Consider the following 16485-nt stretch of genomic DNA (forward strand, 5'->3'; position numbering starts at 1 on the left):
CAGTTTGAGTGGTAGCAAGCTGCAGATGTCATCGTTGACCAGCCTGTCAAGGCATTTGCTTGTTATTGAGGTGCGTGCGACAGGACGCTGGTCATTCAGGCATGTTACCTTGGTCTTTTCTGGTACAGGGAGCATGGTAGATAATTTGAAGCAGCAGAGCCCCCTACACTGGGAGTTTGAGGAATCTAAAGGTAGATTATTATCTAAGTGGAGAAAGAATGCAGATGAGAACAGTACTGAAGAATCCAGTTGATCTTGTGCATGGATCACAAAAGGTTAGCAAGTAAGTACTGAAAGAAGTTAGGAAGGAAAATGGCAAATTGGCCTTTATTGCAAGAGGGCTGGAGTTCAGAAATAGGGAAGTGTTTTTATCAGAGTACTGGGGAAACAACACCTGGAATATTATGCACATTTTTGGTCTCCTAAAAAAAAGGATATACTGGTACTGGAAGAAATTCCAACTAGGCTAATTTCTAGGATGACAGGGTTGTTCTGCTACTAGAACCAAAAACAATTTGATTTTTATTATATAAGGTTCATAACAATAAGGGATGATATCACAGAAACAGAAGATCCTTAGTGGACATGAAAGTATGGATGTTCAGAAGTTTCCACTAGTGGCAGAATCTCAAATCAAATGGACTTAGTTACAACTATACATATGTAGTTACAATAGTTTCTTTTGAAACTGAAACCATAGAGCCATAGAGCAGTACAGCATGGATTCAGGCCCTTTGGCCCAATGAGTTCATGCTAACCCCAGTGTCCAGACAGCCAATTTCCAATTTCCAGCATTCAGGCTGTAGCACGCTAAACCCTGCTGCTTCATGTACCTATCAAAGTGCTCCTTAAATATACTGTTGTACTGCCTCAACTACTTCCTTATTCCATATACTCAACAACCTGTGTAAAATATAAATGTTTCCTCTTATGTCCCTTTGAAATCTTTTCCCTCTCACCATAAATCTTATGTCCCTAGTTTTGGGCTCCCCTACCTTGGGGTGAAAACTTTTATTATCTACTGTATCAGTGCCTCTCGTGACTTTAAGCAGTTCTGTAAGGACACCATTCACTCTCTTGTATTCCAAGGAATAAAGACCAAGCAAAGGCCACTCAGCGTCCTCTAGTCCGGGCAACATCCTGCACCTGTTCCATTTAACCACATCCTTCATGTAGTAGGGTGACTGGAATTCCAATTCCAAGTGCAGCCCCAGCAGTGATTTATACAATGCAACGTAATGTGGCAGCTCATATACTCAGTACCCAAACTGATAAAGGCCCATGTAGTAAGTGCCTTCTTCACCACCCTGTCTACCTGTCTACTGCTTTCAATGAACTGTACTCTCCTCCTAGGTCCCTCTTCCATTACACTTCCTAGTAACAAGGAGGAATTGAAAGGTGTGCAGAGGCAACTAAAGGGGAAGATCAAGAAGGCTAAAGAGGAATGCAGGAGAGAGCTGGAGAACAAGCCTGCGCAAAGTAGCACATGGGAGGGGGAGGCATTAAGAACATCATTTGCTTGTTAGCTTGGCTGTAGAGCCTTGGAATGCAGCCAGAAATGGGCTAATGAATTGAACCAATTCTTCAATAGGTTTGAAATTGCCCTCCTGTACACATCCTCCTCAGTACACCAGTCCAGGTGCTGAGGCACCCAATGCTCCCTCAGCACCAATACTTCCCCTCCTCCCTCCTACCCTTTCCAATTCAACATGTAGATGAACAACGCAGCTCCCTTCCTGTTTACCGTAAACACCTTGGACTTTCGATACAACACTCAGTCATGACATCTGTAGAAATTCTCTGATGTCTCTGCAATAGTTGGGTGTATAAAGGGAGGATGGAAGAGTGAATACAGGGCCCTGGTGGAGGACTTCAGCAGATGGTGCAAGCTGAATCACCTGCAGCTCAACATCAGTCAGACAAAGGAGATGGTGATGGACTTTAGGAACACTAAGCTTGCACTGCTCCCTGTTACTATGATGGTGAGGATGTGATTGTGTTGACGACCTACAGGTACCTGGGGGTGCACCTGGATGACAGACTTGAGTGGAGTACCAATACAGAGACTGTGCAAAAGTAGGGCCAGAGTTGCCTCTACTTACTGAGGAGACAGGTTCTTTGGAGTATGCAGGCCTCTCCTTCACGTGTTCTGCCAGTCTGTTGTCACCAGTATGATCTTCTATCTCATGGTGTACTGGGGTAATGGCATCAACATGGGCGATGCCAACAGGCTTAAAAAACTGATTATAAAGGCTGGCTCAGTTATAGGAGGATAACTGGACACACTGAAGCTGTGGTAGAACAAAGGACCCTGTGTAAAATTCTGGCAATTCTGGATAATGTATCTCACCCTCTGTATGCTACCTTGGCTGAACAGAGGAGCACTCTTAGTGATAAACTAAGACAGTGGTGCTGCTCCAAAGAGCACTATTTGAGGCCATTCTTACCCTTGGCCATTAGGCTCTATAATGAGTCAACCTATAGCCAGGGAAGTAATGACCCTCTCCTCTCAGACTGTTTCAGGTAACTTAATATATTATTCTTTCTATTTCTCTTCTAATATTTATACTCTTGTGATGCTACTGTGACACAGTCATTTCCTTAATTTTAATCATGTGGGCTGCCTTAATGACTATTGCATTGACAGTGATGAAGTGCTTTGAGAGGTTAGTTATCAGTAGACTGAACTCCTGCCTCAGCAAGGACCTGGACTTGTTGCGATTTGCCTACTGCCACAATAGGCCATGGTAGATGCAATCTCATTTCATTTTTCTATCTTTTTATTGATTTTCCAGTAAAAAAAGTATACAAATCGGAGGAGAAGTTTTAGCAAACAGATAATACAAAAGACGTATAAACAGCAAAAAAAAACTATATATTGTCATAATCAGATAAGTATAATGTTATGCTGTTATATATATAATATAATCAAGAAACCACACTCCTCTTAACAAATCGTAAAAAAGATTGGAAATTTTATTTAATAAAAGGAAAAAACCCACTAAACTAAACTGAAACAAAAAAGAAAGATTGGGCAGTCCATTTGAGGATAAAATTAGAAGAAAAAGAAAGAGAGAAAACATCCTTCCAGTCACTTCCGAACCTTTGCAGATAAGGAAAGATTTTCCCTAAAGAAAATAAAGAAAAATAAATAGATAAAAAATAAATTAAATCACATGAAAATATTGAATAAAGGGTCACCAGACTTGCTCAAAATTAAAGGATGTATCAAACGTCTGGCTTCTAATTTTCTCCAAACTTAAACATGACATAATGGAGGACAGCCAATAAAAAACTAGGCGGATTAGAGTCTTTCCAGTATAACAAGATAGCTCTCCTAGCCAGTAAAGTTGAAAAGGCTATCAGATGTTGAGCGGAAGCAGATACTCTACCTGCTTCCTCTGGAATAGTCCCAAAAATTGCTGTAAGTGAATTGAGTTGAATATAAACATTTATAACTTTGGGTAGTATTCTAACCACATCCCTCCAAAAATTACATTCAAGCTTACACAGGACCAAAACATGTGAGTTAGAGTAGCCACTTCTGCGTTACATCTGTCACAAATAGGGCTTATATTAGGAAAAATATGCGCCAATTTATCTTGATACATGAGCCCTGTGTACTATCTTAAACTGAATTAAGGAATGGCATGCACAGATAGATGAATTATTAACTAGATAATAAATTTTACTCCATTTATCATCTGAAAGTGAATGTTGAAGTTCTATTTCCCAAGTGTGTTGAACCCTATCATTAGGCGACATGCGAACATTCATTAACTGTTTATAAATGATAGCTATTAATTGTTTTTGAAATAGTTTAAGCTGAAAAATAACATAAGACAATTTTGAAGGGTAGGCCAAGGGATAATTCGGTAGAAAATCAAATACAAAATTCCTAACCTGTAAGTATCTAAAAACATGTGTACTAGAGATGTCATATTTATAAATTAACTGTGAAAAAGAAATTAAACAATCCTGTAAAAACAAATTTAAAGAAGTTTTTATTCCCTTAGTTTTCCATGTTAAGAAAGCCTTATCCAGAGTTGATGGTTTTAAAAAAAAAATTAGAATAGATATTACTAGAGAGTAGAAAATTATTTAATTCAAAAAATCTACAAAACTGAAACCAGGTTTTTAAAGTATGTTTGACAATAGAGTTGAGAGCTTGTCTACCTACCCTGGAGAACAAACAAGGAAGGGAGCTCCTAATAAAGAAGCTAAAGAAAACCCCCTTACCGAATTTTCCTCTAAATGTTACCTTGAAGGGCGATCCTGGTTATCTATATCATAAATCCAAAAAGTAATATAACAAATATTAATTGCCCAATAATAAAATCTAAAGTTTGGTAAAACCAGTCCTCCATCTTTTTTTTTTGATTTTTGCAATAAAAGTTTATTCAGTCTAGAGCTTTTGTTATTCCAAACGTAAGACAAAATCATAGAATCTATTTTATCAAAAAATGTTTTCGGAACAAATGAAGGAACTGCTTGAAATATATATTAAAAATTTCAGTAAAATAACCATTTTTATAGCATTTATTCGACCAATCAATGACATCGACAAAGACGACCATTTGGAAAGTGCTTGTTGAGTATATTCAATTAGAGGGGAGAAATTACACTTACATAGGTCTTTAAAATTTTTAGTAATTTTGATACCAAGGTAAGTGAAATGGTTTTTTAGCAATATTAAAAGGTATTTGATCATAATAATCAGAATAATTACTAATTGGAAATAATTCACTTTTATGTAAATTGAGTTTATATCCAGAGAAAATACTAAATTCCGTAAATATAGATAGCATAAAAGGAATAGATTTCCTGGCGTCTGAAATGTAAACTAATAAATCATCCGCGTATAATGAAACCTTATGTAATTTATCCCCTCTCAATACCCTGCACAGAATTATAATCCCTAAGAGCAATAGCAAGTGGTTCTAAAACCAAATTAAATAATAAAAGACCCTGACGGGTTCCTCTATATAATCTAAAATAAGGAGACTTTTGATTATTAGTTATAACCGCAGCCTCCGGGGCATGATAAATCAATTTAATCCAGGAAATAAATCCCAGGCCAAAATTAAACCTCTTCAAAACCTAAAACAAATAAGACCACTCCACCCCATCAAAGGCTTTCTCTGCATCCAGCAATACAATACATTCAGATTCTTTGAGGGGGAATAAATGATATTTAACAATCTTCAAATATTAAAATGTGAGTACCTATTTTTAATAAATCCTGTTTGATCATTTGAGATAACACTAGGCAATGTATTCTCAAGTCTATTAGCTAGAATCTTAGAGAGAATTTTAAAACCTACATTCAATAAAGAATTAGGTCTATAGGATACATATTCCAGTGGGTCTTTTCCTTTTTTAGGAATCAATGAAATTAATGCCTCATAAAAAGTTTTTGGAAGATTCCCAGAGGATATAGAATTGGTAAATGTTTGATGAAGATGTGGTATAAGCATTTCTTGAAGAGTCTTATAAAATTCTACTGTATAACCATCAGGTCCCAGAGCTTTCCCTAATTGCAAAGACAATATAGCCTTGGCTATCTCCTCTTGTTTAATAGGTGCATCTAATATATCAACATCTTGGGTTAAAATTTGAGGTATATTTAACCTTTGCAAAAATTTATTTATAGTAATAGTATTATCAGAGAATTCAGATTTATAAAGATTAGAATAGAAATCCATAAATATCTTATTAATTTCATAAAGATCTGGAGTTTCAACTCTATCTGGTCTATGATTTTTTAAAATCTGTCTTCTGACCATCCCTGCCTTTAACTGACCTGCCAAAAGTTTACCAGATTTTTTCCCCATGTATATAAAATAAACATTTAGATTTAAGAATTTGTTGTTCAATGGGGAAGGTCAGAAGCAAATCATACTGTGATTGAAGCTGACCCTTTCTTTATATAGGTCTTCAGTAGGTTTAATTGAATACGCTTTATCTATCTCATTAATTTTATTAATAAGCATTGACAATTCTGCTTTAGTTTTCTTTCTCAATATGAAATTATCTGTCCCCAAGAAAAGATTTCGACTTGTCCCATATAACCAGGTTTGACATTCCTTCAGTTGTATTAAATTCAAAAATTATAGAAATTTGCTCCTTAATAAAACTAACAAAAGCTGGATCTTGTAACAATACGGGATTCAGTCTCCACTCTGACATTTTCAAAAAGCTATTCGAAAGCTTCAGGGTTAACTTTAAAGGCGCGTGATCTGACAGTGCAATGATGTCATACGCACACTCAACAACGGAGTGTTTCAAACGTGTGTCTAAAAAAAAGTAATCAATTTGAGAATACTTATGATGAATGTGTGAGAAAAAAGAGAAATCTTTGTCATTGAGGTGTTTATATCTCCAGATATTGACCAGGCCATATTCTAATAAAAAAGAATTAATACATGCCGCCGCTTTATTGGGAAGCGATGGATTGGTTGATGACCTGTCAATCGCTGGATTTAAACAACAATTAAAGTCACCACCCATGATCAACTTGTATTCATTCAAATTCGGTAACTCAGAAAAAAGTTTCTTAAAGAAATCAGAATTATCTACATTAGGTGCATTTATACACACACCAGAGCTACCTTTTACTCGGATAATAAACCAGTAACAATTAAGTATCTTCCAATCAGATCAGTAATAGTATTAAAGTGTACAAAAGGGATTTTGGGGCTAAGAAAGATAGATACGCCTCTTATTTTATTATTGGACAATGTTCAAAGGTCTTTTTCAAAACCGGAAAAATCTATCTGCATCCTGTTTCCGTATATGATTTTATTGTGAAAAAATAATATCTGCATTAATTTTTAATTTCTTAAAAATCTTTTTACACTTAATAGGGTGATTCACACCATTCCAATTCCAAGATATATTAATTTTATTAACATCCATGTTTAAGATTTGATTTAATATTATATAAAAAGAAATGTTACGCAAGCACAGATTAAATCAAAAGGCATGGGTACAACTAGAAGGAGTGAGGTATTTACGAGAAAAAAATCCATCAAAAGGCATGCCCAATCGAGAGAAAAAAAACCTACTCTAAAAGCCCCCTCCTCCCTCCCAAAAAGTGAGAAAAACAGTGGCAAATAAGCTGGCCCCATGCTAAACTAATAACCCTTGACCCTATTCTCCATTTTGCAGCTACATATATTGTTAGAGCAAAAATCCCACCCAAAATAGCCATAATAAAAGGAACAAACAAAATTCAAGTACTACAATGTTATGCCTAACAGTAATAAAAACATAATTGGCAACGGCCATCTTAAAATCAGCTTAATCTCATATTCAAAAAAGAATAAATCCAAGCAAATAATATTACAAAGTTCTTTCTTTCAAAAAAGAAAAAAAATAGATGAGTATATATATAAAACAAGCATAAACCTATAGTAGTATTAAAACAAACAAAAGAAATAAAAAGATTAATACACGACAGGTCCTGTGCAGACCATTAGAGTATAATACTATAAAAGTTCCCTGCAAAACAATGATGTATCTACTAATTATTAATAGGTAAAAAAAAGATTAATCAGCCACGTCCCATACCAGAGACTAAAAAAGTATAGAATAAATTTAACTCAGAAGATCCATAAACATCTCATACAACAAAATACTTCAGAATTACCTATTGAGTAATCGGGTTAACTTTAAGATTTTATTCAGTAATCGGCTTAACTTTAAGATTTTTAATGTACTCCCATCCCTCCCGGGGAGAGTAGATTCTCAGTGACTGAGACCTTTCAGGAAAAATTATCAGCCGTGCTGGATAATGAAAGGAGGGGTATAAATCTAATTTATACATTTCACTCATGACTTCTCGGTATTTCCTTCTTTTGGCAAAGGGATAATCTTCGACTATACGAATTTCTGTTGATTTAAAGATTATCCTTCGCTTTTTTCTGTCTTCTCGAAGTATGGCTTCTTTAGTTGTATAATAATGCAGACTAAGTAAAATTGGTTGAGGATGTAATTCAGATGAACGCCGAGAAAATGGAATTCTATGGACTCTATCAATTAAGGGGCTAGCTTCCAGGGTCTCACTAAAAAGTGAGTACAACATATGTGAGAAGAACTTTAACAGATCACCAGCTTCAGTATTTTCAGGCAGTCCTAGAATACGCAAATTCCTCCGATGCCCTCTACTATCTAAATCAACCATTTTCTTCTTCATTTTAGATAGTTTGGAGGTAATTTCATTGATTTTCTTTTCCATCAAAGGTATCTTCGTTCCTTGATCTTTAATAGTTTGCTTGAATAGATCATGTTCGTTTTGAATTTGAATTGTAGTCTGCTTAAGTGTTTGAAGCTGAAAGTCCATTTTTTTCAGAGAATCTTGAACCGTAGAGATAGCTTTTTCAAGCTTCCTGTTGGAGTCCGTCAGCTTATCAATCTTAGTGCTAAGCGACCCGAATCCGACTTCATGTCTTGTGTTGAAGAAAATATTCCTACTAGAGTAACAGGTTCCTCCGTTTTCTTGGTTTGTTCAGTTTGCTCCGTTTGAGGAAAAGTCTTGCTGCTTCTCAGTTCAATATCAGAACGACTTTTTTCGGCCATTGTAATTAAATCGTAAGTCCTTCAGTAGAAGTAATAAATCATCAAACTTAAAAGGGATCTGTCAGTGGGATATAAAGTATAAAAGTAAGTGGAGCTGCTGGGAATGTGACTTACTCCATGCGCTGCAAAATGACGAATCGGTAGACGCAATCTCAATGGCTCTCCACATGGCTTTAGACCACCTGGACAACACAAACACCTGTGTCAGGATGCTGTTCATCGACTATAGCTCAGCATTTAATACCATCATTCTCACAGTCCTGATTGAGAAGTTGCAGAACATGGGCCTCTTTACCTCCCTCTGCAATTGGATCCTCAACTTCCTAACTGGAAGACCCCAATCTGTGCAGATTGGTGATAACATATCCCCCTCGCTGATGATCAACACTGGTGCACCTCAGGAGAGTGTGCTTAGCCCACTGCTCTACTCTCTATATACACATGACTGTGTGGCTAGGCATAGCTCAAGTACCATCTATAAATTTGCTGACGATACAACCATTGTTGGTAGAATCTCAGGTGGTGACGAGAGGGCGTACAGGAGTGAGATATGTCAACTAGTGGAATGGAGCTGCAGCAACAACCTGGCACTCAACATCAGTAAGATGAAAGAGCTGTTTGTGGACTTCAGGAAGGATAAGATGAAGGAACATATACCAATCCTCATAGAGGGATCAGAAGTGGAGAGAATGAGCAGTTTCAAGTTCCTGGATGTCAAGATCTCTGAGGACCTAATCTGGTCCCAACATATCGATGTAGTTATAAAGAAAGCAAGACAGCAGCTATACTGTATTAGGAGTTTGAAGAGATTTGGCATGTCAACAAATATACTCAAAAACTTCTATAGTTGTACTGTGGACAGCATTCTGACAGGCTGCGTCACTGTCTGGCATGGGGAGGGGGGGGGGGGGCTACTGCACAGGACCGAAAGAAGCTGCAGAGGGTTGTAAATCTAGTCAGCTCCATCTTGGGTACTAGCCTAAAAAGTACCCAGGATGTCTTTAGGGAGCGGTGTCCCAGAAAGACAGTGTCCATTATTAAGGACGTCCAGCACCCAGGGCATGCCCTCTCTCATTGTTGCCATCAGGTAAGAGGTACAGAAGCCTGAAAACACACACTCAGCGACTCAGGAACAGCTTCTTCCCCTCTGTTATCAAATTCCTAAATGGACAATTGAATCTTTGAACACTACCTCATTTTCTTTAATATGTAGTATTTATGTTTTTGCAAGACTTTTTAAATCTGTTCAATATACGTAATTGATTTACTTGTTTAATTATAATTATTTAAAAATTTTATTTATTTATTTTTCTCTACTAGTTTATGTACTGCATTGAACTGCTGCTGCTAAGTAATTCACATACCGGTGATAATAAACCTGATTCAGATTCTGATTCTGGGATATATAAAGTTTCTGTCTATCTAGTGCCCTGCCATTTACAGTACGTCTTGGGCTGATTGACTTTCCAAAATGCATTATCTCAAATATATCTGTATTGAAAGCTATTTTCCCTTTCCCTAACTGATCAAGATTCACCTGTAATCTGTGATGATCTTCTCCACGATCAACACTAATTTCTCAAGTGACCTAAGGTGCATAGGAACTCCTTTTCACGGAGGTAGATGAATATCTGGCATTCTGGATTGTAGATGCTAGATCATTGTTTTTCGTTAAAGGGGAGTCAGATAAATCTTAGAAATATCAAGAATATGAAAGCTATGGGGAACTGGGAGAAGGCCTGAAGTTGATCAGCTGTTGAATGACATAGCAGACTTGAGGAGCCAAGTGGTCTATTCCTGCCAACCCCCCCCCCCCCCACCACCCCTTTTCCCATGGTCTTTTAATGTTAGTGATCAATTTTGGCAGTGGGGAATGCTGATGTGGTGTGGAGTCAGAGGTTAAGGCAATGGGCAACAATTTCTCTTGTGAGTTGCAAAGGTGAATTTTCCTTAGACTTCTGCTCACACAATAGAGGCACAGCACTACTCTCCCTGTCATTTTGAACCCACCCACTTCTAGACCCAACAGCAATTCAATATAAAAATCCCACATAACATTATAGGCCCACTCACCCTGTTTCCCCCATAAACATTAAAGGTGAGAATGCACCCCACCCCGGATACAATAAATTTGAACTCCTATGCATGTTCTAGTAGCAAATATTAATGATCCTGTGCGTTACTATGGGCTCAGATGGTTTGACATTTAGGACTGAACAGTTTCTTGTAACGTCACATATTTTGACTCGCTCTTTGGCCAGATCCAAATACATTGCTGTCTTCAAAGCATGGAATTGATCATTTTTCTGTTCAGAGATCCAAGTATATTTTGTTAATCTTTATATGGTTGGTTATCATAGAGATGGGGTTTGCGCAAGATGTTATGGGGATTATGTCTGAAGTGTTAAGAAAGGATTGTTGTTCTATTAAAAGTATCTCTTAATATATTTAATTTTAGTAACTAACAAAAGCAGTAGACGACTTAGAATTAGTTTTTATCTTGAAAATGGACATGCTGAAATTCAGAGTGAGTGGTTCACTGGTTTTAAAATGTTGTATGAAATGTAAGCATTAGAGTGGAAGGAAGAATTGTACCTTTGATAGCCTTAAGTAAAGCATTATTCTGGCAGACCAAGATGATCTATTATCAGTTTAGTTTACCTATTATTTCAAGAAATGATAAGTCTTTTCTACGTGGCAGTGAGTAAAGGGAATTGTGTTCTGGCAACCTCGTACTGTTGTGGATCAGCAGAATCCCCCCACGTTCTAGAGTTAGCATTTTCCAGGTCTCTTAGCTCTGAAGGTAAGAACACAAGGAAATAGGACCAAAAGTAGACAGCCAGGCCACTCACATCTGCCCTTAATCAGCTGGTACAAAGACAATGCTGGTCTCAATTCTTTTCTGTGCCAGATCTTTAAAGTGTGTCTTTACTATAAAACACTTAATTACTGTAAATGCTGAGCTTATGAAAGGTGTTTATGTGTCACCAAGGTAGATTGTTACTTTGGCCAATTTCAGTCCAGTGCAGGGGAATGCACAGCAATTTTCATGCCATGATGTTTTGGAGGAGCTGGCTCCAAACACATTGAAGTTTCCAGTTAAGGATGGAGATCAGAAAGAGTCTGAGAGGGAGATCTGATGCCCCTGCTGGACCTTTCCTGATTAGACTAGGGCTGTGGTTATTATTAAAGCTGCAGCATGGAACCGCACACCCACAAATGACAAGAAGGATGGTAGTGGGCCACCTTCCTCTTAGACTTCTTTGCACAGTGATTGAAGAGTGCGGTTGCAATGTTGCTCCACTCAGAGAAAGAAGTTGGGTATTAATGAGTCCTGATGTGGAGTTTCAACTCTGAGTATCAATAACTCCTTCCCCACTTCCCCCCAAAATAGCTGCTGCTCAACCTGCTGAGTTTCTCCAGCGGATTGTTTGTTGCTTGTGTGTTAGTGCATTGAGTTCTAAATCTCTTCACTAAATGCTACAGAAAACTCTGATAGTTAACTATCCAATTGTTTGGTAGTCCCAATGGCTTGGCGTCTGGCCCTGTGTGCTGATTCCCATGTCCCATTATTATCAGTTCCCACAGATTCTTTAGCTCACCATTGCCTCAATTCCTGCACTCGCTTGAAACTCACAGTGTGTATGGATCCTGTGCTACCTTGAAACTCACTGTTCCCTATCTCTTTTAAATTTGCCAAAACGTTTCACTTGTTTTGTTTCCCAAGCTGCCTTGCAACTACTGGGTTTCTGTTTTACGGGCTCCCTTTAATCCTTCTGGGTTCGCTAGAAAATATATTATGCCACTGTATAGCATGTGAGGGAAAAAGTCCATTAACAGTGTATTGAGAATTAAATGGAATAATATCCAATCGTATGGAAAACCTTTAGTTAGGCACCATCCAAGTGTGCAGGGTTAACGAAGTTGCATTGAATTTCACATGTTCAAAGTTCATCTCTTATCAAAGTACGTCAGTGTCACCAAATAGAACCCGGGCATTTATTTTCCTGAGGGCAATCACAGTGAATACAAGAAGCACAATCATATCAATGAAAGGCTGCACCCAATAGGACAGACAACCAACCAATGGGCATAAATCAACAAATAGTGCAAATACAAAAAGAAAAAGTAAAAGCAATAAATAATAATAATAATAAATAAATAAGCAATAAATATGAAGAACATGTGATGAAGAGTTGGTAGGTTCTGGGAACAGTTCAGTGACAGGGCGAGTGAAGGTAGTTCAAGAGTTGAGTGAAGCTAGTTGAAGAGCTGGATGGTTGAGTAATAACTGTTCATAAATCTAGTGGTGTAGGTCCTGAAGCTCCTGTGCCGCCTTCCTCATGGCAGCAGTGAGAAGAGAACCAGGGTGGTGGGGGTCCTTGCTGATGAATACTGCTTTCCTGTGATGGTGCTCCATCTGGATGGGTTCAGTAGTGGAGAAGGCTTTACCTGTGTTAGACTGGGCCATATCAGCTACTTTTTGCAGGCTTTTCCATACAAGGGCATCAATATATCCTTACTAGTTGTGTTGCAGCCAGTGAATGTACTCTCCACCACACATCTATAGAAGTCTGTCAAAGTTTTAGATGACGTGCAGGATCTTCACAAACTTCTAAGAAAGTAGAAGTATTGCCATGCTTTTTCTGTAATTGCATTTGTGTGCTGGGCCCAGGTCAGATCCTCTGAAATAATAACACTGAGGAATTTAAGATTGCTGACCCTCTCCATCTCTGATCCTCCAATGAGGACTGGCTCATGGACCTCTGGTTTTCTCCTCCTGAAGTTAATAATCATCTCCTTGGTCTTGCTGACATTCAGTGATGCTTTTTAGAAACTGTTCGCTCTAAGCATGGTGTAATGTCTAACAGCCACGCAAGTGCATGTGACCAAAGGTAGTTAGAAACTGTTCAGCAACTCTGACATTGATGTGAGAATAATACGTCATGTGTCAGATGTGTTATTCTGGCACATCTTTCTTCCGTAGGATGACTTGTCACCTCCTTTGATTCGGGCAACGAGAATGGTGTCTTCAGCAAACTTAAGTATGGCATTGGAGCTGTGCTTAGCCACACAGTTATAAGTATAAAGCGATTAGAGCAGGGGGCTTAGCACACAGCCTTGTGATTAGCACTGTTAAAATGTAGGACAGTGCGGCAGATGGTTTTACACTATGGGATCTAACAAACTGCTGTGAATTAAAATGCCCAGATACTCTGTATTACTAATGTCAGTGATAGTGAAATTTTAACAGAAAAGAACTTTCTCCAGGTCACACAGGGTCTTGCACAAGAAATTTGCAATCCTGTGCTAACTAATTAGAGTGTTTGTTTGTGAAAATATATGGAGCAAATCTGTACTATTGGTTTTCCTTCTCGGCTGAGAGATAATATTCTGATATTTTCAGTGAATTCTGGTTAATTAGGACACATCATAACTAGTACATTTTAGCCAAATTAAGTGGCTGCCCCAATTAGCTGAAGTTTCATGGAAGTAGTGAAATTGGTATTAAAAAGCCTGAGTAATAAATTGAAACACTGAATAAATTAGAACACTAACAATACTACTACAGTACTATAAAACTGTGTATTGGTTCCCAGTAGTAACTGACAGGAATTCGTCCAGTGTATGCTGCCGTGTTCTTTTGATTCACTGTAAATGAACAAGATCAGTGCAGACACCTCATGTAGATAATACATAGCCTTCATACATTGCTATTGATGATTGCATCCTCCAAGTCTTCATTTTCATCATAACATTCAAGGTGATTGTCAATCCCTTCAGAGACTTCATAGTTCCTAACTTGTTGAAGTAGAGAAATTGTTTTAATTTTCACTCCCAGCCGTTTCTGGCATCTCCAAGTCTGAATGCTTGAAGACTCGGTGAGCAAAACAGTTCTGAATTGCCTTACTCTTTATTTCTCACCAACTATCAGTTACAATAATCACTGTTTTTGAACCCAAGTACATGCAACTGTTGCTTTTTAGAAACTGTTTGCTCTAAGCATGGTGTAATGTCTAACAGCCACACAAGTGCATGTGACCAAAGGTAGTTAGAAACTGTTCAGCAACAGTCACCTGTCCCAATTAAGCAGCAAATAAACGAAGGAAATCCCAGCTCTTTTTGTGATTAGTATTTGTTCTTTAAGAGTCAGCCCAAATAAGCGGCTACCCTGAGTAACAGATGGCCAAATTGACTGTATTTTGTTTTATGGTGTGTATTTGGAAAGAAAATGCTGTAAGATGTTATAATATGAAGATTGAGTGAGCTGAAGAGTTCATTGTGGGGTGGTATGATAGCATAGTGGTTGATATAAAGCTATTACAGCACCAGCAAGCTGGGTTCAGTTCTGCCTTTGTAAGGAGTTTGAACAGTATGTTCTCCCCATGACTCTGTGGGTTTTCTCCGGGCACTCCAGCTCCCTCCAATTACTTTGTACATACGGGTTAGTAGATTAATTGGCCATATGGGTGCAATTGGGTGGCATGAGCTCATTGGGCCAGAAGGGCCTGTTACCATAAATAAAAATAAAATTGATGTGATGGCTAAATTGCACTGTTTAATCTGATCACTAGATGGTGCAAATATACCACTAAATGAAGAACACATCCTGTAGGAATTTAACCGTTATGTGACATGCAGTAAGAAAATCAACGTAACGCTGCTCACTCCTCATTCCATCTATCTTTGTTTGGTTTCACCTGCCTTTGCCTCCCTACTCCACCATCTCTTTCCCTGCCTGGCTCAATCTGCTTTTCATCCTTCACTCATCCTCAGTACAAGAGTCACATCTGGTCCCTGTCTTGCCACTCCCCCTCTCCACTTTATATTGGCCATCTCCCCTCTTTCAGTCCTGATGGAGGGTTTCAACCTGAAACTTTGACAATTCATTTCCCCCCACAGATATAGCTCAGCCCTAAAAATTTGCCCGGTAGATTGTATGATGCACTATCACGCCTTGACCTGATCGTGACCTTTGCTCCAAACTCCTGTATACTGGGCACCATTCAAATCCCATACTTAACCTCTGCTCACATCCATTAACACTCTCTACCTCACTCCCAAATCACAAACTCCATCAGGCCCAACACCTAGTAACTGCAGAGTCCCAAACTCCTCCTGTTGCCATCTCACTTCTCTTTTCACTGAAACCCAACCTGTTTCCCTCACCCCTACCACCACACCACCTCCCATTTGAATGTGCCTTTGAGGCACTGGATAATTCCAAGGCTGGTACTGAATGGTTGTGTGGCTGCTTGTGCTGCTTAAACTACAAGGAAGGTCTGAGTTCAACAACAGCTTCTTCCCCACTGTTGTCAGGTTCTTGAACTGACCTGAAAAACCTTAACACTACCTTGGACGATATTTTCCTCAACTTGCATTAATATTGTTATGTTTATTTTGTCATGTAAGTAACATATAATGTTTGTCATATTTGCAATGTATTGCTGCTGCAAAAAGTTAATCTTCATGCTATTTATACCATGAAAATAAGTGTGAATTTGATCATACAATCAGTTCTCTTTCTCAGGTGAATGGAAGAACATTGACTGTAAGACTGATCATAAGCAATTTGGATGTTCAGTCTGCATCTAAGTTCTCTCAGCTGACTATCCAGGATTCTATTAGTGTTCTCAGCATTCTGAGTAATGTTGGAAATGATACTGAAATGGGGTTCCAGACATACTCCAAAGAATCTCTCCAAGGTAAAGCAGTCCTCTCTTTTACTCCATTTGCTCAACTGTAAGTATATGAAGCTGTAAAAATAAAACTAAAATTGGCCACTTGCAAATGTGAATATTGCTATAAAGCATGGGAGCATTTCAACCTGTGTTTTATACTTTTAAGCTGTATTTGTAATAATCTCTTGTGTCCCTGGGAGCTCTTCCTATTGATCAGTCAGTT

At 38.2% G+C, this 16485-nt stretch overlaps 1 protein-coding gene across 3 annotated transcripts in view; it reads left to right on the forward strand.

Annotated features, from left to right (window-relative positions):
* Nucleotides 1-16485, forward strand: part of LOC132391710 (limbin-like) — a 205948-nt gene that overhangs the window by 25500 nt on the left and 163963 nt on the right. For all 3 annotated transcript variants that reach the window (XM_059965261.1, XM_059965262.1, XM_059965263.1), the window contains one exon: nt 16112-16286. In XM_059965261.1, the coding sequence (XP_059821244.1) occupies nt 16112-16286 (175 nt within the window). The remainder of the gene's footprint in view (nt 1-16111; nt 16287-16485) is intronic.

The sequence above is a fragment of the Hypanus sabinus genome, chromosome 3, assembly GCF_030144855.1.
Source record: "Hypanus sabinus isolate sHypSab1 chromosome 3, sHypSab1.hap1, whole genome shotgun sequence".
NCBI lineage: Eukaryota > Metazoa > Chordata > Chondrichthyes > Myliobatiformes > Dasyatidae > Hypanus > Hypanus sabinus.